We start from the raw sequence: 26,993 nt of genomic DNA on the forward strand, positions 1-26,993 counted from the left end.
TTCCGTACGGAGGAGCTCCCCGAGGCTCCCGGAGCACCCGTAAGTGCCCCAGGAGCCCAAAAAATGCGTTTTATGCCCACAAATTTAGGAAAAAACACGGAAATCACGGATTTTGTCGAAATGCAGAAAAAAAGTTCGTTTAGTTTAAATTTTTAGTCAACAAAAATTGCAGAATGAAGTTAGCCACGTGTATGCGGTTGGCAGCACATGCTGTGTAGCTGATGAATATGAAGCATAAACGCACAAAGTCACAGAATAGGAATGGAATCAAAATATTAGATTTTGCGTGCTAAAATAGCATTTTAATACAGAAAATACTCATTAAATCTCTCTCAAAAGACTCCCCCAAGGATGCTTCCAGACACCCTATTGTTTGCTTTTGCTCTCGTGGACACAGGATTCATTCTTTTCGTTTTAGTTTACTATGTGAGTAATCTGACCATAAAAGGAAAATATTCCGGGTTGCATTTTCCTCTCTCCTTTAATTTATTTTGTTTCTAAACATTTATTTACCATTTATTAGGTGATAACACTCTCGGATTTAGAGTGCGACTATCTCAATGCACAGCAATGCTGTGCAAAGTTAAATTTTTGGGTTCTTCCTCGTGCTGGAGCCCACATCTTCCTGGTAATTCTTCTCATAATCAATGGACATTGGTGGCTTGTCCTCTTCAACTTCCCTCTCGTGGCATGGATAATATATGAAATTGCCAAAATACCTAGCGGAAATATGGGCATATATGACCCAACGGAAATCCACAATAGAGGAATGGTCAGGAAACATTTAAGGGACTGCATGATTCTTCTAGGATTCTACTTAATAAACTTCTTCATTTATCTCTATTGGTCAGTATACAATTAGAGTTTAAAAAAATGCATTTTAGGCATAATTGTTACCTAATTTAAATATTATGTTATTTTAGCATGATTATTGCAATGCTCAAAGGAGATCCAATCCGGCGTCACGAAGAGGAAGACATTGTGACAGAATTTTGATCTCACTATCCTTCTAAGTCATTTGTGTTGCCCAAGACTGCCCCAGGTACTAAATTATTGTGCTATTTAATAATAAAGTAAATGAATTCCCGGAAGAAATATTTTATTGTTCAATTGGTTATGGGAAGAATTTGCTGCACACTAAAAAATATATATAAACTGCAAAGATAAAAATTAAATATAGCATGGATGGAACAGTATAAAGCGAAAGAACGGTAAGTAAAACTTACGGGCTGTGATTCTTTCTTTGTCAGTGAAATGTGAAATTGACGGAAAATTGAGGATGGGCAAATTTTGAGGAAGGCTTTCTCGCGCACCGAATCACAGCCAACGCGCAAATAATTTGTGAGAAGCCTTAATAGTGGGCGTTGGCTGTGATTCGGTACGCGAGAAAGCCTTCCTCAAAATTTGCCCATCCTCAATTTTCCGTCAATTTCACATTTCACTGACAAAGAAAGAATCACAGCCCGTAAGTTTTACTTACCGTTCTTTCGCTTTATACTGTTCCATCCATGCTATATTTAATTTTTATCTTTGCAGTTTATATATATTTATCTTTGCATTTATATATATATATATATATATATATACATATATATATATATATATATAATGTATATATCTATGCATTTATATATATTTAATTTAATTTTATATGTGTATATATAAAACGCCCCGCTTCGCGGGGCGTTGGACTTATGTAACTCATGATATGACATGTTAACTTTAAAACGCGATATCTCCGGAACGGCTACATAGATTTTCTTCATTTTTGGCATGATGAAAGATATTATAGCCAACTATAACATATCAAAATATGAAGCAATTCTATAAAGCGGTGCTCGAGATATTCATCGAAAACTCATCGAAAATTTTGTTTTCGATTTTAGCGCCACTTGCGGTCATTTTTTGAACTTGCGATGTTCCGAGCAGTTGTAGGGCTCGTTAATATCTTTCATTTGAGCCCGAGTTGATCAAAATCGGTCAAGCCGTTCTCGAGTTATGGTCGATTTTCGATGAAAAATTGTGGCGGCCATATTGACTAAACGGCTTGACCGATTTTCAAAAATGAGGTATCGTTGGAAAGGTCTTGATGGCCCCTACAACATATCAAAATTTCAGACCTCTAGCTAAAATAGGGGCTGAGATATAGCGAAAACAAAATTTGACAGTTATTCAAAATGGCGGACGCGGGGGTGGGGGGTTGGATTTGACCTCATAATCGGATGTCTTCCACCCGATATATGAACTTTGCCGTTGACCGCAAGTCTCTATCTATTACCGTTCTCTTGCAATATAGTGTTATATTCCGGCCGGACGGACGGCCGGCCGGAAAGATTTTCGGCGCCACCATTTTTTGGAATGTAGGGACCCTAATTCGTGCTCATCCTAAGTTTGAGCCCGATCTGACGACTTTGCATTTTTGAGTGTACACAGAAGCTGTGCTTCTTTCAAGAAAGAATCACAGCTAAAAACAAGAATGTTTATGTAAAATCTATTGCAATTTAGGACTTATTCCACTTATTCAATCAAAGGATAAATTCGATTTATTTTACATAAAATCAGTATCAGTATTCCTACAGGTCAGTAGGAATGTTAATGTGCTCAAATAGTGAAGATATTTTATGAAAAATTTTCCTAAAATTTTCTCAATAATTTTCCCATTTTTTATATTTCCCTCCACAGCCCGTGAAACACGAGTGATGTCCCAAATTGAGTCGTATTGCTACCCATACAGTATGTTCTGCCACAGAGGTACTTCGGGGACATCTTAATAATGGTCAGGAGCATGAGTGAAACTCTTTGGCTCTATGAGAGAATTTATTGGAGAGATTTGGGGGGAAAACTGGTGCGGCAGCAGTCAGTTTTCAGTGGGATTTCATCGTGAGTGGAGCTAAATTGCTTGGTGAGACGATAGACGTGTGTGTGCAAGAGGCAAAAAAAATATAGGGGACAAGAAGTCAACCACGAGAATTGAGTGATTTGAATGAGATTTCCCGGAGTGTGTGATAACATTCGCGGACTTTCCACTGGGGTAACATCTTTTTTTTTGCTGCCATTTCCTTAGAGATCCGGGAGTTTTTCTCCTGAGATTCTCATCTTGTGGCTGCGACGCCGCCCTCACTTTGCGCGAGAGCGAGAGAGAGAGAGCGCCCAGAATCCTCAAGTTGAGACAATCGTGTCGATCGATAGACCACGATTGAATGGGAGGGTAGCAAGAGCACAAGGGAGGATGTTTTGTGGGTACTTTTGGGGCACACCTCAGGAGCAACATCCGCGCGAGGGTGCTACCCCTGGTCAGTAACATCCTCATCTGTGGGGCCCCCCACCCTGTCGTCCATTTCCTCGGTGATTTGTCAATGATTGGGAGCCTCGAGTGCGAGTGTGTGGCCTCATCCACGAAGTCTCTCTATCGAGCTCCACGACATTTATTTACATAGCGAAAAAAAAGTGAGTGAGAGACACACAATAAAAAAGTGTGTTAAACATTTTAATTTGCCTTTAAATGATACTACAAAGATACCACAATTTCGCCACATTGAAGCACAATGAGGGAGGGATTACGTGGATTATTTTTAGACGGGGTCCCCCCTTCATCCCATTGCAAAGCTCCTCTGTGAGTGGCAAACATTTGTCCGGAAGCTAGTCTCACATTTATGATATTTGCACAAAAATGAGGGGGTGTCTGGACCACAAATCTCACACGAAATTTCACCCATAGCAATTGTCCACTCTGAAAAAAAAGGTTTGTATTTGAGTTTGTCAAAGTTTGTAACTCCCATACATTTTTTAACAAACATGGAAGTGAAAAGGAGTCAAAGCCCTTTTTTGTCAAAGGAGATTACTTTTTAATCTCCAAGTTTGTTATTTCAAAATAAACAACCCATGTTTGTAAAAGTTTGTTATTGTTTGTAAAAATTTGTATAAAAATTCGCTTAGCCCTCTTTACAAACCTTAGCAAACAATTACAAGCAAGTTTATTTCATTTTGTAACTTTTAAAATAAAAGACATCCTTTTAAATAAAAATTTTCAATTTTATTTACTCTTCAAAAAGAGTTTACAAGAGTTTGGGGTTCTTCTTCCGGTAGTTTTACGGGCGTCCTGCTGCTTCCTCGATTCGGGCAGAATTTCGTCGTAATGTTTCCGTGGATGAAAATCACACTGAAGTCGCTCTTTGGGAATTCCATAATTATTCCATTATCTGTAAATAAAAAAAATTATGATTAATTCGAGAATGATTCAATAAATGATTGAGGCTATCTTGAAATAACTTACCATTCTATATGATTTATCTGCCTCAAAAACCCCAAAACTGCACGCACAAGTCATAAAGTTGGGGATTCTCCATAAAGACTTAATTTTTCACAAAAAATCAATTTTTTCTGTTTTTTTTTTTTGCACTTTTCTTTAACGGCGTCCACTCTTTCTATTTCTAATGAAAATGTACCCAAATAACAAACCTTCAACAAAATTTTTCAAATTGTTTGTTTAAGCTTGTTAATGCACTAAAACAACAAACCTTTTAACAAACTTTATCAAAAATGTTTGTTAACGTTTGATTTTATAAACAAAACAGCATACAAACAAATTTGTAATGTTTGTAAAAAGTTTGTACTTCCAAATTTATTAAAATTTGTTTGCAAAAATTTGTAAAATGTTTGTTAAAGTTCCTACTTATTTGTATTTCTTCTTCAATTTACAAACATTTTACAACCAATAATCTCCAAATAACAAACATGTTTGTTAAATTCCATATTTACCTCCAAATTAATATCCTTTAACAAACTTTGACAAACATCGCTACAAACTATTTTTTTCAGAGCACTGTTGCAGGTGGAGATCCCTCTACACGGGAGGAGTCACAGAACTTTTGCCTCAAATACCCGCTGCACACTCTTCGCGCAGAGAGTAAGCTAGCAGAATAATAAATATATATTGGAGTTTTTTTTTTCTTCAACAATTTTCAATAACACTCTCATGTGTGTGGTGATTCCAATAGACGTGTGATAACTTGAAGGCCGCTCAATCTGTGCCATATTTAGCATAATGGAGAAAAACATTAAAATGAAATAAATGCTATATATTTTATTCCTTTGCAACTATTGTGCCACCACAACAGCACTTCATTACAATTTTCCTCTTTTTTAATGTTAGCTCTTTCGTCGCGTTTTTATTGCCCGATCGCGGGCTGTTTTCTCAATCTCATGATCACAATATCTTACCTTCGTTTCGGCAGAGAGGAGGAGACAATATACCATCCACACCGGCGAGACCTTCTAGGCAGACACCAGCAGAAGGTCTTGGTGTACATGAAATTTCTCAGAAAGTAGATAAACACGCCCCAAAATCACCACGAAATTGATTATTATCACTTTTTCACTTGCATTTGTATAGTTCGATATTGTTTGCAAAAAAAAAGTATTGAGTTTATGGGTTTATGTGTACAGTACGTGCACAAAGTGAAAGGACAGTTTAATAAATTGTAAAATAATATTTTATTGCAGATAAATGGTCCCAAAAGGGATAAAATTTCCTGAAGATCACAAAGATTAACGATTTATTTGAATAAGATTTTTCCATGAAAATTGATTCTATCGAAGTAAAAATCACCTAATTTGTTTCCAAAAGAAATAAAAAGTTTGCAAGATATAATTTAACATAAGTCGAGTGAAAAATATTTTTTCCTTAACGTTTAATTCTTATGAAAATCTGAAATTGGCAAAGATGTAAATCCATCACTTGTACTTGATTTAATAATTTTCAATTGATTAAAAATTATGCAAAGACCATAAAAAGACTTTAAGGGCTTTCAGAGTTTGGTTTGGTGAAATTTTAAGGAAAACTTAAATTTCCTTCTTTAATTAAAATAAGTTGCACAAATCCTTTTTTTTGATAATTTATTAATTAGTTTAAAAATTTTTGTAAAGAATAATAAAATGATTAATCTGGTATTTTCTTAACCTGGATTTGACCATTGTACCTACTATATTTAAGATTTATATTTTGTTGACTTTGAGTGCATAAAAATAGAATAAAAACTTTTTATTTTCATGACAGTTAAATGGATTCGGCAACTAGTGCTTTTTGCGCTTTTTGTACGTTTAAAAAAAAGATCAAATCTTTCACTTTGGAAAATCTAACTTTTGAGCTTTTTCTTCCTTTTGGTCCCACTCTTCCCTAGCAACTTAAAATTGAAATTATTCTGTATTAAAAATTTCACTTATATTCTACAGGGAACAATGGGGTTAATTAATAATGATGATTCTAATAAAACTTTATAAGCTCACCAACACACTGAATGGCTATTCAGTGTTTTACATAGCTTTTTAATGAGATAAAATTTATCTGTTTATTGCAAGTTCTTCAATGATCTAAATTTTATTTTGTATACTGTGATGATAGCCCCCATAATATATATTTTTAAAGCTTCGGTATATATTACTATTAAAATTCAAGCTATGCTTTCCATTAGCATACACGAGTTTATCATAAATAGGAAAATGATATAAATTTCACAAAATGGTTCTCATAAATTCATATTTTTGCATTTTAATCAACCAACAGTTTTTTTTCTCACAAAGTGTTGCAAAAAAACCAATATACTTTTTTTTATGAAAGTACATTTATGAATTGTTTGTTATGAGTGTAGTTATTTTTTCCATTAAATAAAATTTTCAATAAAAAATTACTTTTTATCGCAATATCGGAGTTGTTCAATAACATTTTTTTATCAACAAGCCACAACGTTGTAATCTCCGTTTTCTTAATGAGTCGAAATTAATTTTTCATTTTCTCTATCTGTTTTTCTCTGCAACATTGCAATATTTCCATCAAATCATGTTCGCAGTGGGTGTTTAGTTAAAAATAAATCTTCATAGTATCTCAGCGGGTAGAATATAAATTCTAAAATGAAAATCTTGCAATTTTAGATTTTTTTTTAAACTTATTTGTACGACAAATACATATTTAGAAGAAATAATATGCTATGCATAGATGTTGAATGAATACCTTTAAAGGTAAATGTTTAGCAACAATTTGATAAATTTATTGTCTCTTGAGATGCTCCACAGTGTGTAATGAAATTTGTCCCCTTGAAAATGAATCACCTGGAAGTTTCTTGCAAAGTCTCATGGGTCAAGTGTTTGTTTGCTTTCGTGCTGGCTTCATCAGCACTTAATGAATTTCATGCATTTTAATCATTCTCCCCCTTTATTTAGGTTTCACACTGAAATTCCCACCATAAATTGCACTACAATTCATTAATGCAAATGCAATTGTCACACATATACTTTTTTTTCCTCGATACGACATGTAATCTTAATTGACTCACTTAAGTAATTCACAGAAGTTCGGTGAATGAAAAGAACAAACTTATATGTACTTGGTGAATAACATATACATAAATCACATGTGGTCTTGGTGAAAAGTTATCCAGTAGCATTTTTGTTGTTGAAAGATTTCAGTGCATTTTTAAGACAGTTTTTTTAGCTCAACATAATTAACTTTTGTGTTATCACTACGTAAGATTTAATTTTCTCATCCAAAATGAGTATAAGGAGAAAAGGCCCTATAGAGAAGAGAATAAAAAGATATGAAATGAATGGGAAGGCGGATTAGAATACGCCGGAAAATTAATGAGATTCCTGGTAAACATAAACTTGTTTTACGATTATTTGTTTCAACCATAATGGTGGTTATATCCTTAATAAGAAAAGCCAGATATTTTCGAAGCGAAAGACCTAAAATGGAGGGGGCGAAAGGTCACAGGCGATACTTCTTTAATCCATGCGTCGTTATTGGATGTTTTGAATGGTTGAATCCCTTCTAAATTAGCACGGTGGCTCCCTGACATGCTATTTGTGGCGAAATGACGAAGGGGGTTGGTGCGGTTTCTCATGGTAGACCGACCGAAGGGAATTCTCAAATGATGGGGGATGGTCATGCGTTTATAATTTGTGCGCACAGATTTGACTATCGATTTTAGAATATAAATTAAGGTTATCACTGTTTAAATCGAATTAGGTAAAAGAACGTGATTGAAAATCTAATTTTAGAAATTTCTAATTAGTTGAGATTGAAATGTCTCAACTAACTGCCAAAGAAGTTTTATTGTGTACCAAAGTTAAAATTAAAATAACTGAATTCTATATTTCTGAGAATATCATGAGCAAAACTTTTTAACAAAACATCAGGAATAGTAATAATAAACCAAAATCTTCTTTTCATATCATTCATTATGCAAATATATACAACCTTTTCGCGCAAAAAATCCGATCGACCCCTATAAATATGCCAATTTCGCAGAATCCCATTTGTCGATTGATACCAATACCCCAATATGCCAACTATGGGGAAAGTAGAGCAAATGTTATAAATTTTCCAGAAAAAGAGTAAAGTGCAAAAGGGGTGTGATTTATGGTGGAAGATTCTTTGTTGACAATACTACTAATATTTCATGTGGTATGGCACCATTTCATAGGGAGCGAACACCTGCACAGGTTATCATTAATTTTCAACTTTTTAATCACTGTGACAGGTCATTGTTTTCTTTGCATTTACAAACTAAATCCTATTATTGGTCTTCTTTAGTTGAAAAACAATATTTTGCATGTCTCTGTCGGATATAATTAACATCCATGATTTAATTTCTCTATGATCAGAACATTTCGCGAGGGGATTTGAGAAAAAAAAAGATATCAAATTCAATGTTTTGTCTCTCTTCTTTAAATGTTACGCTCACAAAAAAAAACGAATAAATTTGCATTTTATGCTATATGCGAGAAGCTTTGTATATATTGAGCCAACTTTTGGACTCGTGGTTTATGGGAAAATGTCCCCTATAAAAATCACAAGCAATTATTATTCCTCTCTGTTAGCAATATTCTATAGGGAGGCAAAAAAACCCAACTTTTTTTTGTTACTTGTGCAACAAATAGACGATAAATATATTAGCTATACCCACACGTTTCATATTTTATTGCAATTTGCCGTAGTATGGAAAAATTCTTTCTCACTGGAAAAGCATGTGATATTTTTATGGCTTTTTAAGGTGTCTTATGGGAAATCTCAAATTTATTGTGGATACTAATGCATAAATTTCAGTATCATTCTAAAATTCTACAAGAAATTTTTGTATATCCAAATCCATTTTTTATTGGTAGCATAGAGAAAAATGACCCCGTGAAACAATTCATTGAACTAAAGAGAGAGGTTCGTGGCCTGATATAATACCACAACAAAATGATTGATAATAAAACGGATAATTGTGCGTGATGGAGAATAAGAAAAAAACGTGGATAATGAAATGATAAAGAGTCGAAATGGGAGAAAGTTCATGTGGAGGAGAAGTAATTGAAGGAAATGTGGCCAAAAGTCCTATTCCAAAAGTTTTTTTTTGCCATATGAAGGGAGAAAAGGTTCGTCGATTTATTAAGTGTTTAGTTTCACCCCAGCTGCAAATTTAATTACTGTGCCAATCGAAGAAAGTTTGGGATCCATTCCAATCTATTACGTTTGTACACATACAATTTCTTGCCTTTTCTCAGTAAAAAAAAAAAGAAAACCCTCTTCCAAATATTTAGCATCGATCTCTGGGGTCGTGAATTGGAATTTAAGAGTGTGTTTCGAGGAATGAAAAGCAAATAAATGTGTTTGACTCGAGCACGTTCTCAACATTTTGCAAAGTTATGGCAAAATTGTGTCAAAAAGTAGACAATATTTTACAAAACATTTTTTTTCCTATGAAGTTTCAAGTTTCTCATCAAAAAGAGTTTACAGAAACAGCCGGTAGATATACGTAAAATCTTGGAGAAAATCAAAATAAAAGGAAAAACGAAAGAGATTTTTAATGTTCCATCGAGATTAGACGAACTTGTCAAAGAAAATAGAAAAAATGAACTATTATTGAGATTTTTGCCTCTTTTAATGTATATGAAACATTTGCGTTAATGTTTCGTTGACGATTTAATGATTATACATTATTTTGATAAAAAAACCAAAATTGTGACGTCATTATATATATTTTTAGACACATTTTCTCTGGCTTCTCCCTGCTTATTCCAGTAAAAGATAAAGACTTTTTGGTGATTTCTTCTTTTATATATTTTTTATCCTCCACAAAATTACGCGTATGCCGGTTGTTTGCTCGAATTAGGAACTTGACAGATAAACTCTTTTCTCAAGAAGTTGTTAACAAATGAGAAATTCTATAAATTTAATCATGAAGATAACTTTTCGGTATAGAAATATATACCATTTAACTAAAGCTCTATAGTTACATATAGTAGGTATAGCTTCTGTTTATATATTATGCTTCATATTTTAGAGATGTTTGGAATGTTGTATATTTAATGATTCCATGTTAAACGAAGCTTTAATAAAACAAAATGGTATAATATGTAGCTAGATTAGTGTGCAGACGGATACAACATTTGCTGCTACAAATGACGAGTTAAACATATGGATGTTTTTTTTATATAACCATTGATAAAATTAATGCCGAAATGTTATTATATATTTTTTCTATCATCCAAAAATAGATTTTTAATATAAAAATTTCTTGGTCAGACATGGGAACTCATTTTTAGCCGAAAAGACACTGTGTTATTGCAAATGGGAAGCAATTCATTGTTTCTTATCTTATCGATGTATATAGAGTTCCCCAAAGAGGATGGTAATTGTAAATAATTGTGTCTCCCCTTTTTGGAGTAAATCACTCGTCTCGTTTGTGCTTTTTTTCGCCAATGTGCTATCACAGCCAACAAAAAAAGCCTGACAACTCAAAAGGTGATTCCTAATCTATCTGAAATGCGATAAAAACATACAAAATTTGTTTCATATTCAATGTATATCAAAGCTATGTAGGTGTTAAATGCTAAAAATGATTTTTTATCCGCTCCAATGCAGTTTTTTTTTGTCACGGATATTACATTTTTTTACTGGGTGCTTTTATCTCTCTCTCTCTCGAAATGGGAAATTTCTTTTATCAGAATAAAACTAAAAATATATAACAAAGAAATATATCAAGAATGGAATGAGTCTCATTCAATCAATTCAATTCTCAAAAGATTTAATTCTGTTTCCTCATAACTCGAGGATTCCTCTGCAAATTCCTCTTTCCACTTGATGAAATTCACCACATTGTTCTTTGTTGTGATAGAAGAGTTTAATCTTGTCGTGTATAAATAAAACGAGAGAATTTTCATTAGAAAAACAAAGATTTTCCTGGAATTGTGCTATTTGTAGTGTTTAAGAAATACAAAAGATTTTGTTTGTTGATTTGTTCGAATTTTCATTTTTTTTTAACACAAACATCTCAAAATATAAATCCAAGATCTTTATGTAAAAGAAGAATAAAAGCATTTTATGAATCCTTACTCATTGAAATATAAAGGATTCTTCTTTTTGTTCTACGCTAATGTAAAATTTTCATCAATTAGCTTCTTTATAAAAAAAAAAGCTCTATTGAAAAGAGCTTTATAAAAATCCTCTTACAATAGAGGAAATTGCAGAGAGGATTTTATAGTTACACGAAAGTGGTTGAATTATTTATCAAACACACTCGCATATTGTCTCACATTTCATTTATAGTTGGAAATTTACATTGTGCGTGTAAATATCCTGTTACTTTTTTTACATATATACGGGGAAAAAAGAGATGAGGAAAACTCTGTGAAATTGCTCGACAGATTAATTGAATTTTCACAGTGAGAGTTTTCAATTATACCTACATTTTTTCCTCTTTTTCCTCCATGAAATTCAATTATTTTTATGTGTTTGCAGAGAATATCACTTTTTAAGCGAAAGTGTATCAGTTTAAAAAGACCATTCTAACGAGTATATAATTTTATTAAAAGGACAGTGTCATTGTTCAAAAAGGACAAATATGTTTGAACAGTAGAGTGAGTGACGAGGGATAGCGCGGGACAGATGAAGAAACTCTTATGTACTTTATATCAATTATGGTTAATGCTAACATGATGGAAGTAATAGTGGCGTACAAGTGAAGTAGAAAAAAAACTATATCGACGAGCAAGGAGGAAAAAAAAGTGAACAGGTGTTGTGGCATAACAATTCCCACAACATCCCCACATCTAAACCCTTTTTAAATTCATAAACACCAAAGGGGGTGATTTTTTTGTGCTACCCACAAGCTCCATCGTTCTAATTTGAACCCGGAGGCACATAAACCAAACTCAGGATGGCGTCGTCGGCTCTGTCAACAGTCGCGGGACCAGCGGCAGCGGCTGTGGCTGTTGCTGTGCCAATTGAGAGTCAGAAGCAGCAGAAGGATCAAAGCCCCAGGAATACGGCCTCGCTATCGGCCTCACCAACTGTGGGCGGGAGTGTTAAAACCTACGTTCAGCTGGGTGCCATTGAGGTGTCCAAAGCACTCCAGGAAGGAGAAAAATTCATCAAGTGGGATGAGGTGAGTGAAAAAGCACAATTTTTGACCTTTTTTTTCTATATTTTATTGAACAAAAAAAATACAAACTAAATTCTAAGTTAAGCATTTACATTTGGTTTGCATGTTTTGGCTTTTTTTTTTTACTTCCGTTCTGTGAGACATTTAATTTCTGAATAGATATTGTTAATGTAGAATATTCGCGTATTTAAGTGAAATTTTCAAGTCGGGCTCAGAATTTTTTTTCCAATGATATTTATCCCAAATTTCATCAAGTATAGAACTCATCTGAATCTATAAAACCATCTGTATGTGAAACATGTGAAGTTTATTTCAAAAGCATAAAAACATGTTTACTGTTTATATAATAAAATTTATTTGTATTTGTTTATATCATTATTGGGGATTGAAGTACTTAAGATCATTTTCGAGTATCTTTATCGCGGTCAGGAGGAAATTGATATGTTCTATGTTCTCTATAAAATTCTTCAAATATTTCATTTCTCACTAGGTTAATTAGTTGCGTTTACTATCGGCATGTGTTGAGTTTATGCTTCGTCTTCAGCATTACTTTTACATGTAATTAACTTATTTTTTTTCTCACATGTGGCTGGAGAAGTCCAATAAATTGTACACCATTTGATAAGATATATTTTACCGCAAAAACCACGCAATGTGTAAGAATTTCTTCTTTTTTTTTTTAATAAAAGACTAAAACATAAAAAAGTGAGTAGGAATAGAAGAAATAAAAAGAATGGTTAGAATTGTTGGAATGCGGAATTGTTTTGTGATTATTTCTGAGCTTTTGGGTGAAGAAAAAAAAAGAGACTGAGGGAGTATTTGAGAAAAATGTAAAAGTGAGGTATATACTTTTCTCTGATTGCGCTCCGGCGGGGCTTTTGAATATGAAAGTGTGAATGGAGCAATTTGGAAAATGTGAGGAGCTTGAGATAGAAGTGTGGGCGTTTTTTTTTTCTACGTGTGTGATTAGACGAACAATCCGGCTTCTGACTACGTAGAATCATGTGTTTAAATGGGTGGGGAACAAGGGGGGGAGTGGGAGAGAATGTACATATGAGCGCACCGCAGAAATACAATAAAAGAAGTTGCGAAGGAAAAAGAGTATTTCATGAATTTTGTAATAGAACGTAGTGCCGCGAATGATTCTATTTCTGTACAATTAATTTCTACATTTAGTTTGTTTCTCTGAAATTCACGAAGCGTCGCCAGGAACTTTGTGTATACACGTCAAGGATTTTACTTACCTCATTTTCTTCTTTTACTCATTCTCCCGCGCCCTTGTTCCTATATATTACTGTAATTAGCTCACTGAGCGAGATATTTTGTACAGTATGTTGATGTATTTCACGTCCAAAAATAAATTCATGTTTATTTTGTGTATTTATGCCATATAGATAATTTATTTTCTAAAATCACGCATTCTATTGAAACTTAATGAATTATCCTTTTCACTCGAGCTCCCTGTGGATTTAGTAACTTATAATATATTTCTCAAAAATGCTTCTCATGAGGAATACGAGGGGGGGGGGAGATAAAAAAGAATTTTCATAGAGGGGAAAGAAAATTGAAAAGAGAGATGTTTATTTTTATGTAATGTGAAAAAAGACGTGAAATATAAGAGCGATGAAAGATGACTTTTAGTAAAAATTACAATTATCCCATGGGGATATACATATTGTGAAAAATGTACGATCATAATTCATTTTGCGGTGCGATGAAAAGCAATATTTGACGCAAATTCGCTACATAATATAAATCGTGTGTGTGCTTCTGAAATGTAGAGGTATTACACATAATATAAATTTTAATATAAATGTGGATGAAAAACGTAAGAATCGTTTTCTTTTATGCACCATTTTGTATGCATATATAGCGATACGACTGCATTTTCAATTGGGGTTACACTAAAATTAGCAGATGACTCACATAACGCGTTAACCTTTTTTGCTGTTTTTGCAAAAAGATTCCAATAATGCTGAAAGGCTGTGACATTATGCAAAAAACAACAAATTGGCATCAAATCAAAATTAAACATTTCATCCATCATTATTTAATTATTCAATTCGTGCTTTTAGTTGGTATTCTATATACGGGGAGTCTAAAAAAATGATAAGAACATAAACATTCAGTTTTGTTGTAGGGAAAATGCTAAGATTTACATAAAGATCAACGATTTGCAAAAGATTCTAAAAAAAATTAAAAAACAGATCTAAAAGATTTTTTTCTGACTCTTCGAGGGCTCAGATTTCCTTACTCTTAATTTCTAGGACAGATTTTAGAACATTTTATTGGTCTTGAAACTTTACAACAAATCTCTATTTCGCATTCTTATCTGATAATTTAAATTACAACACATATCAGTGTGACGATGATAGATATCAAATGTACATAATAACCAAAGTTGAAAAGGTTTAGCACAGACTTTTATGTTTTATTAAATGATGAGGGTAAGCACACATGCAATTTTAAGTAACGAAAACTTTTAATGATTCTCTAAATGTGCCATGTTATAAAATGAAGTGTGGTTTGTGGGTGCTTCCGACTTACATAATTAAATAGTCAAGGGTGTGGGGTTTCTGTAAATATTGCAAGTAGACTTAATGTATTTTGTACAAGTGATCATGTAAGTAAAAATATTAATTAATTTTGTACGATGGGGATTTAAGTTTTGGTCCCTTGGTCCCTTACGAGTTAAATGAAAGTCTTTTAGTTTTTTAAAAAAAAAAAAGATATTATCGCTGTTTTTCTAGCAATTCATAAGAATTTCCTTGGAGAAAGAAAAAGAAACAGCCAACTTATAAAAATTGTGCTGATATTGAATGCATAAGAAAGTGTATTAAAATAAATAAAGGAAGAAGATATAGAAGTGTCTAATAAAAAATCTCCATAGATGGTGCAGAGAAGATAAAAGTATTTCGGAAGAAGTTGGCTTCAATTTCTTGCTGGCTTGAAGGAAAAACAAGACCACTTTAATATATCATTCCAATTCATGAAATTGCGCGCGTAGGATTATGGTAGAGAGGAAAATTCCAGTATCATGTCAAAATCAATGCCACATATGTACATATAGAGAATAGTTCGAACGTATCTTGTGAGACTAAAGGCAATTTCAAATGGATACAATATTGTCACAGAGTGGAAGAGGAGATTGAGGACAAAAGGACTCTTACAAATTTCTCGGATGGTCAATCAAGTGAATTGTTACTCTTTCATTGTCAACTATCTGAAATTCCCTCAATACATCATCTCAAGAGAGGAGAAACAATACATTACTCCTGTCAGCACCACAATCATTCTATTCTTGGGGATAACTTTTGTCGCTTGACGTGGAAAAGTGAATTTAAAAAAGCTCAAAGAGTTTCATTGTCCATCGTGTCAGGTAATAAAAGGGAAAAATACAATTTAAATTGCTTTTTAATCCATCCCCAAAAGCCCAGGATCAATGTGCCCAAAATGTTATGTAAAATGTTGAGAGGGCTTAGTTTCAATTGGCTTTTGACATTTATGAAAATTCAAAAATAAAAAAAAGCTTTCTATCGTTCACATGAACAACTTCCTGGAAATTGTAGTTCATGTTAGTTAATGCTGTGCTGTATTACTTTGAAACTTGGAGAAGAGAAAGCTCATTTTTTGACATCATTTTGGACATAGTAAATTTGTCACATCAGTGATCAAATTGAGTTAATTAGTTATATTTTTGTGAGAAAAGTTTCATGATTAATTTTCTTCTTGTTCTCCCATACAGATAGACATAAAGTATTCTATGAACAAGAACTAAATTTGTGTTGCTCTGGGAGGAAGTAAAGCTCATTTTAGCAATATTAACATTGTTTAGGCAGTCTCTATATAAACTATTGGGCCTTAAGGGTGAATGCGTGCTTTCCACCATAAAGGGAGGTTGGAGGGTAAACTTTTTTTTTCACAGCTCACTCACCGTATAGAGAAAATATCTTAGCATCAATTTATGCTCTCTCTCGCCTCCACATCTCGTTCCCTGTTTTCCCCCCCATCCCTTTTCTTTCTCGACATCGCACAACAATTTGCGACAATATAAGTGTGTGGTAAAATTGTAGGTCAGTTCAAGGTTGTCACTAAAATATCATCCCTCACTCTATGCCACACAGCAGGGTCAATCTTTCACCATTGGAGATTCTTGTGGGAAACACAAAAACCACACTGTTGACACAGTCTACCCATAAAATGAATAAATTTTATCCATGGTACAGAAAAAAAAAACTAAATCACTGCTGCTGGAATTTTATCAGTATAGAGAGAGAAAAAATTCATCTATATTTTCCAAGAGAATTTTTCACACAAAAATGCTTTTAGGAATTCTGGAAATTTCATTTACACTTCAACGAGATTTAGGGTTAAGCGCGACAATGGTGAAAAATCTAAATTTAGCAAGAGGGTAGAATACTCGTTATTTTTTGCCTGTTTCTGAAAGAGTTTTTTTTTAGATGATAAGAGAGAGAGAGAGCGCCCGTTTTTGCTTGTGGTTAAATCCTTTAGGAAAATTTCATTTATCTATAAAATAAAAAAGGAAATTTTATTCAATTCTTAGTCGAATTACGCGACAATGTTAATTCACTTTCAATCAGATACTTAATACTTAGAACTATCGCTTAATTAAATTTGTAGTAGGTTTAAGACTAAGGAACAAAAACTACTGATTTCTAAATATTTTCACAATTATAAATTAAATTAAAATTGCTATACATATATAATGCTTCTCTGTAGTTGACTCAAATATTTGTCGTGGGAAATTAATATTTTAATTAATAATTAAAAACAAAAACTGTAAATAGCTTAAATATTTCAATAAACTCGGGAGCTACATGTCAAATGAAATATTTTCCAAAATACCACGTTCTGAGTGTTGAAAATTATCTCAAAAAGCTTTTTACAATAAATCGCTATATATTGTGTGCGAGATAAAGTGTACCTGTACAAATTTAATTAAATACTTAAACTGTAACTAATATTTTTGTCGAGAGTCTTTTCAATTAATTGGAATTTCAATAAAATTTAATAATTAAAAAAAAACTTTGGTCATAATAATACGTTTTTATTTATTATATGCTTCTATATATCATATTTCCTGTGTCTATAAATTGATTTATTTATAGTACTTACCTATCGTTGCTTTAATTAGCACTTGTCGTATAAATCACTGAAATCCAATGTAGGTACTTATGACAAGTACAGATTCATGTGGCTTCCTACCATCAATGGTGGTTATATGGAAAAATGTTGTATGGTACCCCTGCGTTTGCCATTACATATATATCCTATCTCTTTTTAATCAATTCACATGCTTTGTGAAATAAGTATGTTGATCGATGAACTGAGGCATTCTGTTTTGCAAATAGTGAAAACATGAAAATACATATTTGAATTTCCACTTGATGCTTTATTTGTTGGTTGGTGTATGAAGATTACAATTCATGTGGGTGTGCTTTTATACTTTGCTCGATGTAAGCTATATGATGCCTTGCCAAAGCATACTACACATTTCTCTGGAACATTAACGTGGAAATTGGAGTAGATGGTGCAATTTTACATGGGAACTGATGGCAGCAAATTCTCAATGGAACGATGGATCTTTTATCCATGGAGAAAAGGGTACACAGAGTGTGTAATTTGTAAAAAATAAGTGAAAGGAAAAACAGAGTGTAATATGGCATGAGGACTAGAATATACTCTAGCATAAAATAACGAGCTTTTAGAGCTTTCAAGATCTTTTTTTTTATCAAATTTTAATGAAATTATGAGCATATGCAATATTAATATGTTACGCAACGCATGAAGGTATTAATGAAAAAATATTCAATACGATTGCATTCTCAATGACCTACCGATTGGCAAATTTCCCACAACTGAAAATATTTGTTTTCGATTAAATTTTTAGTCGTGCGTTGTGCATGTATGAATATTTACAATTAAAATTAAAATTCTGAGTCCATCTGGAGCTATTAAACATACATCCAAATCAATTTTGTAGAAATGATTGACAATTCTTTGTTCATCACTGTGCTTTTTATTTGATTTGAAGTTGACTTGTACAATATGTATTAAAGTGGGATTAACATCGCTCATTTAAAAGCTTTTTCTTGATTTTTTTTGAAACTAAACTGCTAGTTTTTGTCGTAATTTTTTTCAGTAACTTGTCCTATTTAAAAGGAGATCCATCTTGATCCTATTTGTGATTCTATTTTTATTTAAAAGTCAAAATTTCAATTAAAGAAGAAATGGTTCGTGATTCAAACACTTTACCAAAAATATCCTTACACAATGGAAATGTAATTTATTTTTCTCACGTATAAATTCAGAAAAATGCATTAAATTCGTGATGTGAAATGCTATTGTTGCTGCAGGAGGAAAAAAATCCTCTGTAAATCCAAACATGTTCAAGAGCAGAGGATTGGCAAAAGATGCTGGATATATTTTGTTGTTCCAGCTAAAATGTAACAAGAAAATACTGTAGAGCCAAAGGCAAAGTATAAAATCAATAGTACCCAACATGAATTGTGACGATGAATTGAGTATGATTTCATTCATGAGATTTTCTTCCTAACTCCCATAATAAATTACCGTGTGCCTTGTATAGCCATTGGTGATTCTCAGAGATTTTGTTAATAATGCATGGGAGGGGAGTTCGTTTTTTTTGGGACTCTATATTACAATGTTACACCCGTGTGATTTCCCTCGTGATGATTTTCATTGGGAAAATTTCATGTGGTCGCTACATGAATTTCCCTTCATAAAACTTTCATGTCAAATTAATAAAATTTTCATGCAGAAACTGCCGAGTCGAGTGTGAGGTATTATATTGGAAAATATGGTATAATATGGGGGATGGGAGGTTGGATGGTTAGAAAGTTACAACGATGGACTCCACTTGGGGTGGTAAATTTTCCATGTTGGTCATTGGTGCTGAAAAAAATGCGTGGGGAATTATCATAACAAATTCTTTTCTGGGGAGCTGACATCATGGAATAATTTTATGAAAAAATATGAGAGAAATGCGAGAAAAGGTTCAACTCTGCTTTCTTATACGGGTGCGATTTTAGCAATGATATTTACCCTCAAAATAAAGTAACAGATTTTGTATTTTATCTGATTTTTGTATTATTATGTTTAAAAAAAATTAAAGATATTTAATATTGAATTTAATTCAACATGGGTATGTTTGTATAGTTAATTTTAAATAATATTTTTGGTAATATGAGTAAAGTTTTCTAGCCAATAATGCCACATCAGCAACCTACACTTTAGCGGTGGACAGTAAAAGAATCTCATGAACCCTATGTGTTCTGTGATGCTGTTTTTCCTTGTCGCTTTCATATTTGTATTTATGAATGCTTAAACTTGTCCAATCCAAATTTCATGACTTGCTGTATGAATGGTATATATTTTTTCTCCTTTTTTGGCGGAAATGAGGGACTGTTCTGAGCTTTCCGGCTTATAGGGGGAAATGCGAACTGGCTTTTTTTTCTGCCAACTTCAGCAATATTCTGAACAAATCGGAAAATGTATTGACTGTATTTGCATTTTTTTATGTGGATCAATTTTAAGAGGATTATATTTCTCTGTGATTGACAATCAGAATTACATTAATAAGAATTATGCATTTTAAATGACAAAAAAACCACAACAGTGACGTCATTAGTTGCATTTTTGTAAATACTTTTGCTTTGATTTTTTCCATCTGATTCCATTTCGTGTATCTCAATGGCTTCCTCGAATGAGAGATTTTCTTATAAAAAAAATGGAGAAATTGTTTTTCACAAAGTTATAAATTATTTATCATATTTTTTTTAATTCAAAATTTGTTTGCATAACTTTAACATGGACTGTTGAATGTAAAATGCTATTAGACCGAAAATAGGTATATGTTGTATTTTAATGACGAGAAGGAGGAAAAATGCATAGATATATACATTATATATATACATATAAAAATGCAAAGATAAAAATTAAATATAGCATGGATGGAACAGTATAAAGCGAAAGAACGGTAAGTAAAACTTACGGGCTGTGATTCTTTCTTTGTCAGTGAAATGTGAAATTGACGGAAAATTGAGGATGGGCAAATTTTGAGGAAGGCTTTCTCGCGCACCGAATCACAGCCAACGCGCAGATAATTTGCGAGAAGCCTTAATCGTGGGCGTTGGCTGTGATTCGGTACGCGAGAAAGCCTTCCTCAAAATTTGCCCATCCTCAATTTTCCGTCAATTTCACATTTCACTGACAAAGAAAGAATCACAGCCCGTAAGTTTTACTTACCGTTCTTTCGCTTTATACTGTTCCATCCATGCTATATTTAATTTTTATCTTTGCAGTTTATATATATTTATCTTTGCATTTTTATATGTATATATATAATGTATATATCTATGCATTTATATATATATTTTATTTTATTTTATATGTGTATATAAAACGCCCCGCTTCGCGGGGCGTTGGACTTATGCAACTCAAGATATGACATGTAAACTTTAAAACGCGATATCTCCGGAACGGCTACATAGATTTTCTTCATTTTTGGCATGGTGATAGATACTATAGTCAACTATAACATATCAAAATTTGAAGCAATTCTATAAAGCGGTGCTCGAGATATTCATCGAAAACTCATCGAAAATTTTGTTTTCGATTTTAGCGCCACTTGCGGTCATTTCTTGAACTTGCAATGTTCCGAGAAGTTGTAGGGCTCATTAATATCTTTCATTTGAGCCCGAGTTGATCAAAATCGGTCAAGCCGTTCTCGAGTTATGGCCGATTTTCGATGAAAAATTGTGGCGGCCATATTGGCTAAACGGCTTGGCCGATTTTCGAAAATGAGGTATCGTTGGAAAGGTCTTGATGGCCCCTACAACATATCAAAATTTCAGACCTCTAGCTATAATAGTGACTGAGATATAGCGAAAACAAAATTTTGAGGTTATTCAAAATGGCGGACGCGGGGGTGGGGGGTTGGATTTGACTTCATATTCGGATGTCTTCCACCTGATATATGAACTTTGCCGTTGACCGCAAGTTTCTATCTATTACCGTTCTCTTGCAATATTGCGTTATATTCCGGCCGGACGGCCGGCCGGCCGGACCAATTTTTGGCGCATACGTTTTTTGGAATGTGGGGACCCTAATTCGTGCTCATCCCAAGTTTGAGCCCGATCTGACGACTTTGCATTTTAGAGTATACACAGAAGCTGTGCTTCTTTTAAGAAAGAATCACAGCTAAAATGTAAACTCAAATGGAGATGGAAAAAGGAAACATTTTTTCACATGTTCTGCTTCAAATTGATTTTTAATATCCCTCCATTATTCAGGACATTTTGCTGCTGTGCAGCATTTACCAGTGTGGATTTTCAAAATAAATTTTCAATCCTTGGAAAAAAAATGGATAGCATGGAATTTTTTTTCCGCAACATGAAGGCAATTTTTGGCACCTACAATTTCGCAAGAAAACACAAAGAGTGTTTTAAAATTTGAGGAAAAAAAAGAGTATGAAGAATCCAGTGCTGAGGCCAATTATCGCTTATGAAAAGAGCGCCTCTGTGTCTCAAAGCTTGTCGCCTCGAGTTTGTCAGAATGATTCTGTAATGTAGTGTTGGACGGAGTGTGGGTGTGTAAGGGAAAATGGTTGGAAAAAGACATATGAGACATGAGAAAAGCTCTCTCACAGAGTGATAAACAACGGGGTGGGTGGAAATGAGTGGGGGAGGGGGGAGGGTGGGTAGGTGGCATAAAGAGCTCTTTCGCGAATAATTTCGCCAATGAAACTGCGTGTGACAGTGATGCTGCGAAGAAAAGTTTCTTCATTAAGCATAAATTGTGTACATTAATTGACAATTATTTTTAATTGAATATACAGTCTTCTATTGGGTGTAGATTTCACTTCAATGGAAACATATATAATAAAATTCAATATGCGCCTTCTCGTGGCTAATGGATGGCAATCACGCGAAATAATGACAAATGATATACGAATTCATTAATAATAAAACAATACATTGAGTGGTTCGTGTGATAAATTAATCAATGTGTGCCTTAAATGCATCATTTGGCTTTTTTTGCCGTTGTGATTTTTCTTTTCTACTAAAAATTGTGTGGGCGCCTTTTCATTGATTTCTTCATCAGGCACGCAAAATTCATTAAATGGCAAAAATTCCCAGAAATTCTTGTGGGAATTATTTTAAAATAGCACTCGAATGCCACGTGGTGATTAAATTTTCATATTATGCGTTTTAGGACTTGGCAATGAAATTCTGATCGTTATATTTTTAATTCTCTGTGATCTGGTGGCCCTCATTTTTTGGGTTGAAATGAGTTGTATTTTTTATTATTCGGTGACAAATGTGCTTTGCTTTGCGGTTAAATTTAATTTTCCTTAATTTTTTATTTGAATTTTCATTATCCTAATAAATTTGTCTGGTAGCTTCCGTTCTAGAGAAGCAATAACACAACCAAGCTCATTTGATGATGCTTTACAGTTTACACGGATGTCATGTTTTTTTTTCTAAAAAAATAATAAAACAAATAAAAAAAATCTCATAATATTGTTTTTATATTTCATTGAAGATAAATCTATTTCTGCAAAAAAAAAATCCGCTAAATAGCTACTGCGGCAGGTGATAACCACAGTTGTGTTAGACAATTTGTTATGTGAACGGAAACACTGGCAAATTGCCGAGAGATGTTTTAAAGGTTTTTTTTTCTTGTTTGTTTGGAAATTTCTTTCATCAAATCCTTTTGTATCCCGCGGAGAATTTGCATTTGAAAAATTAATTAATTTTTCCCCGATTCTCCTTCATCTTCGGTTCTTTGGTTTATTATTGTAAACCTTTGATGTCTTTGACTACAAATTATTGAGATCATTCATTTTGATAAGAAACTTATCTGCTTATTTTCAAATATTTTTTTTTACTGAAGATCTCTGTGTGCGTGTATTTGAAATTACTATCTTATCTCATTTAATTATTTTTTAATCTCCATGTTAATTCAACATGCTTTATATATTGTTTGAATATGTTTATAGAGGATTTATAACTCGAATTAAACTTCAATTTAATTCAGAGTTAAGTATGTGATTTTGGAAATGATGATTGTAATTTGTTTTTATCACTGTGAATGAAATGACCGTGTAGATAGGATGCTTTCAACATTATGTCGTCCCCAAGTTCCATTCTGGGTAGCATTGTACTCTCAGTCGCATGACGATCGAATTTCAATTTCATGCAGACAACAGACGTACACCATCACATACAGCAGAAAGTGTTTGTTGGAGTTTCGAAAGTGAACTTGTTGAGTAAGGAAAAGTACATGGAAGACAGTAAAATTGAAGAGAAAAGGACGACGACAGAGCGGACAGATTGCGAAAGTTATTTGTGTTATGTTGGCGTTGTTGGAACTCTTTTAGCACCCATTTCTTCTTTCAAAATGCATCAAGGATTAATTGGAATTTCCCTAATTCGGCCATAAAGTCACTCCCATGGTGCGCAAATAAGTGTAATTCAATTTCTATTTATTGCAAGGATAAGAATGTTTTTCACAAGTACTTCCCCATAATTGGATGGCGTTGTAACTCTTCACAATTAAGCTTTCGAGTGGATTTAATTTCACGAAGCACGCGACATAATTTATCGTTCAATGGCGCACTCTATTCTTCCACGGTTATTTGTATATATCCGCACATTGGAATATCCCTTGTTTTTCTTCCGCCTTTTCCTCACTGGCACACGTAAAAGGGCGAAAAGCAAGGAAATTTCTTGGGAGAAAAAAATCGAGATGTGGGTGGATAGTAAAAAGAAGTGGCAGATAAAAATACAGCGAGTACTTTTGGTGGGGCGCCTGGGAGGATGAACAAGGAAAAAAAAGATATGTGTCCATGGGGTAGAAGTAAATGCGCTGAGGAGCGTAAAAAAACGAGGATAAGGACACCGATAAGAATCTCTTCAGGGCATGGGACTCTATTTAAAAAGACGAAATGATGGTCAACGATAAGGGGTCCTTTACATAATTTTCCAATTTACTTCCCACCCTCGGAGAGAGAGAGAGTTGTGAGTTGATTGTATCTAATGTGAAAATTTTCTTCCACCCGATCGACAGTGAGATTGAACTGATTGGTGAATTTTTGTATGTAGTGTATGGCACTATCCCAGTAATAGCCACAACTCATGATAAATTATGTACTATTTGTTGACATGAACCCCCGTGACCGGGTGAAGGAACATTAAATGGGATTTTCTTCAATGTTATCTTTGTCTTCCACTATAATGGAGATTCATGCTAGTTTTCACTTTAAATTTAAGTTTGTTTGGGTGATTTAAATAGAGCTTTGCATTTACTGGAATGCACTGGCCAGAACCAATCCAATTCAATGTTGCGACTTGATTGAAGATTATTCAACTAATCTTGACTCATGCAGCTTTATGTAGATTACTCAATGATATTCTTCATGTTTAATTTATTTTTATGTTCAAAATCTATGCGTGCGATAAGGCTAAAATTAGTCTACTAGGAAAGCACCTGCTCGTTGTGAAATCTTCTGAAAGATTGGAGGTGTATTAAAAGGTGTCCCCTATATATAGCATTTAAATATTTTCGTAATTTTGGGGGCGAAAAGTTGTATAGAACAAAAACTTTGTAGAGGATGAAGAAAATTTAAATGAAGTTATTTCTTTGTATGAAATGAACAAGGCAGAAATTGGTAAATTATGCAATAAGGGGAGAGATAATTTTCACAATGTAAATATATCTCAGGACAACATCGCAAGAAAATTCTAATATTTATACAAAACATAACAGAATGGTCTTACGAATGAAATTTAAAATGATATCCTTGGATTTTCTTTTAAAGTAAAATTCATCCAGATGTAGCTCTGGGTGTTGCTTGAGATGAACAAATTAGGTGGGAGTAGCTATAGAGATAACAACCTTAGTTAGATATGTTGTGCACTATGCAGGTTATGCAAAATGTTGTGCATTTTTTTGGTTTCTCTAAGAAATTTTTAACTCGAGTTGTTCATTTAAATATCATTAAATAATTATTTGTTTTTTTTTCTTTCTATTTAATCACCAATGAATGCAAAGAATGAAATATGGACTCTCAAATTGGCGCTAAATATGATTACATCATACATTCTGATTCTTAACAAGCAATTTTCCATGACCTTCGTGTGAAAGTTCATATTCCAACAGCAGCAAAATGTGATGTAAAAAGTATATGTGGTACACTTAAATTGTGGCTATGGCGTTAGGGGGGAGATATAAGAATAAAACTGAAAGCTAATTCATGTAAGGGGCCGATGTGTTTTTATTAGTAGCTCTAGCCAACACCTGTCCACTTTTAATTAAGCTGTAAAAGTTTTATTATCTTCGTGAAATAGATTAATTTAGTTTTGTGCGAAAAGTGTTACAATCGTTCAATGCATAAAGCTTAATTATTTTTTTTTTAGATGCTATTGCATTTTCTTATTCACCCCACATGACAATTAGAATAACAAATATTGAAGGCTAAAAACAAATAAGTTGGAATGTGATAAATTTATTTTTACAAAGATTTTTCATTGACAGCAGGGTGGTGTGAGATTTTCATTTTCTCCTTCCAAGATTAGAATCAAAATATTTTTTTCTTTACGATACTTTTGTCCATTTCATTTCCTTTAGGAAAATGGTATATTTCATTTAACATTCCTATTTTTACCGAATTGTATATTGGACTGATATTCAGTTTTTTTTGTACGTATACATAAGTAGCACAAAGAGAGGGTAAAAAGGCAATATCAATGTGTCGACGAACAAAAAAAATGATGAGAGAAAAAGGTTAAAAATGTGTTTTTTTCTTACATTTAGGTGTGTTCTTTTGTGTGTTGTTATTGTCAAACAAATACCCTATAAAGGAAATAATATCTCTGATACTATCATTCATAAATTCTCCCTAATGTCATTTAGGCATGAAAACTTTGGTAAAAGTTTTTGAAGTTATATAACAAACTTACATATGTATGTAAAGTTTATATTTATTTAAAAGTCTTTAATGCCGAGCTTATTTAATGGCATTTACTTTTTCGCCCACAAAATGGGCTTTTAATTTCTAATTAATAACTACGACGTGTTAGATGAAAACTCAATTTTTTCCAAGTGAAGAAGAAAATCAATTCTGAAATAATTTTTGGCGCAATCTTGCCCTTTAAAGTGACGTGATGTATAGATACATATCATATTGTATACCTGGATGATACATCTGTGCAAAGGTATAACATTCAATGAAGCATAAACTCCTCCAATGCAGGAAATTTGTCAATAGGAATCCCAAAATGGTTTCCACTTTTGGGATTCTTTCTTTTCAGAGATTTTCTCCCCATTTCTTTACGAGAGGGTGCTCCTAATTCGCTTTATTGAAGTTGAGTTTTATCAATGAAAGTTGAGCACGTGTGTGTAAAAAAATGTATATAGGTTAAAGCGGAAGGTGTAAAGAAAAGTATGTTAAGGAAAATCCTATGAATGATTGTGACTTAATTAAATTTTAGGCGTTGTGTGGTCACTTTATTCAATTTATAAGGA

The 26,993-nt window shown here is 33.2% G+C and overlaps 2 protein-coding genes across 6 annotated transcripts in view; both read left to right on the forward strand.

The window, feature by feature from the left end:
• The first annotated feature begins 219 nt into the window (after window positions 1-219).
• Window positions 220-2,784, forward strand: LOC129790401 (protein cornichon homolog 4). Of its 2 annotated transcripts, XM_055827886.1 has the most exons (4): window positions 220-426; window positions 524-846; window positions 924-1,042; window positions 2,683-2,784. In XM_055827886.1, exons 1-3 carry the CDS (start codon window positions 352-354, stop codon window positions 994-996), a joined length of 471 nt encoding a protein of 156 aa, XP_055683861.1. In that variant the 5' UTR covers window positions 220-351; the 3' UTR covers window positions 997-1,042; window positions 2,683-2,784. The 2 variants fall into 2 exon arrangements, with proteins under 2 accessions (XP_055683861.1, XP_055683862.1); XM_055827887.1 differs by lacking the exon at window positions 2,683-2,784 and having other exon boundaries at window positions 924-1,095.
• Window positions 2,785-2,792: 8 nt separating this feature from the next.
• Window positions 2,793-26,993, forward strand: part of LOC129790125 (1-phosphatidylinositol 4,5-bisphosphate phosphodiesterase classes I and II) — a 64,813-nt gene continuing 40,612 nt past the window's right edge. Inside the window, exons 1-2 of one of the 4 annotated variants that reach the window (XM_055827399.1) lie at window positions 2,793-2,880; window positions 11,780-12,425. In XM_055827399.1, the coding sequence (XP_055683374.1) occupies window positions 12,198-12,425 (228 nt within the window). In that variant the 5' untranslated portion in view covers window positions 2,793-2,880; window positions 11,780-12,197. Of the gene's footprint in view, window positions 3,032-11,779; window positions 12,426-26,993 lie in introns of all 4 variants that reach the window. The other 3 variants (XM_055827400.1, XM_055827401.1, XM_055827402.1) reach the window with 3 other exon arrangements.

Source organism: Lutzomyia longipalpis, chromosome 2 (assembly GCF_024334085.1).
Source record: "Lutzomyia longipalpis isolate SR_M1_2022 chromosome 2, ASM2433408v1".
In the NCBI taxonomy this organism is placed as follows: domain Eukaryota; kingdom Metazoa; phylum Arthropoda; class Insecta; order Diptera; family Psychodidae; genus Lutzomyia; species Lutzomyia longipalpis.

What these genes read in the sequence shown, in the direction of transcription:
- LOC129790401 (XM_055827886.1), top strand. Translation starts at nt 352, where the DNA reads ATGCTTCCAGACACCCTATTGTTTGCTTTTGCTCTCGTGGACACAGGA. An exon ending in TTTTCGTTTTAGTTTACTAT is followed by an intron (nt 427 to 523) that starts GTGAGTAATCTG and finishes ACCATTTATTAG; the next exon opens with GTGATAACACTCTCGGATTT. An exon ending in TTCTTCATTTATCTCTATTG is followed by an intron (nt 847 to 923) that starts GTCAGTATACAA and finishes ATGTTATTTTAG; the next exon opens with CATGATTATTGCAATGCTCA.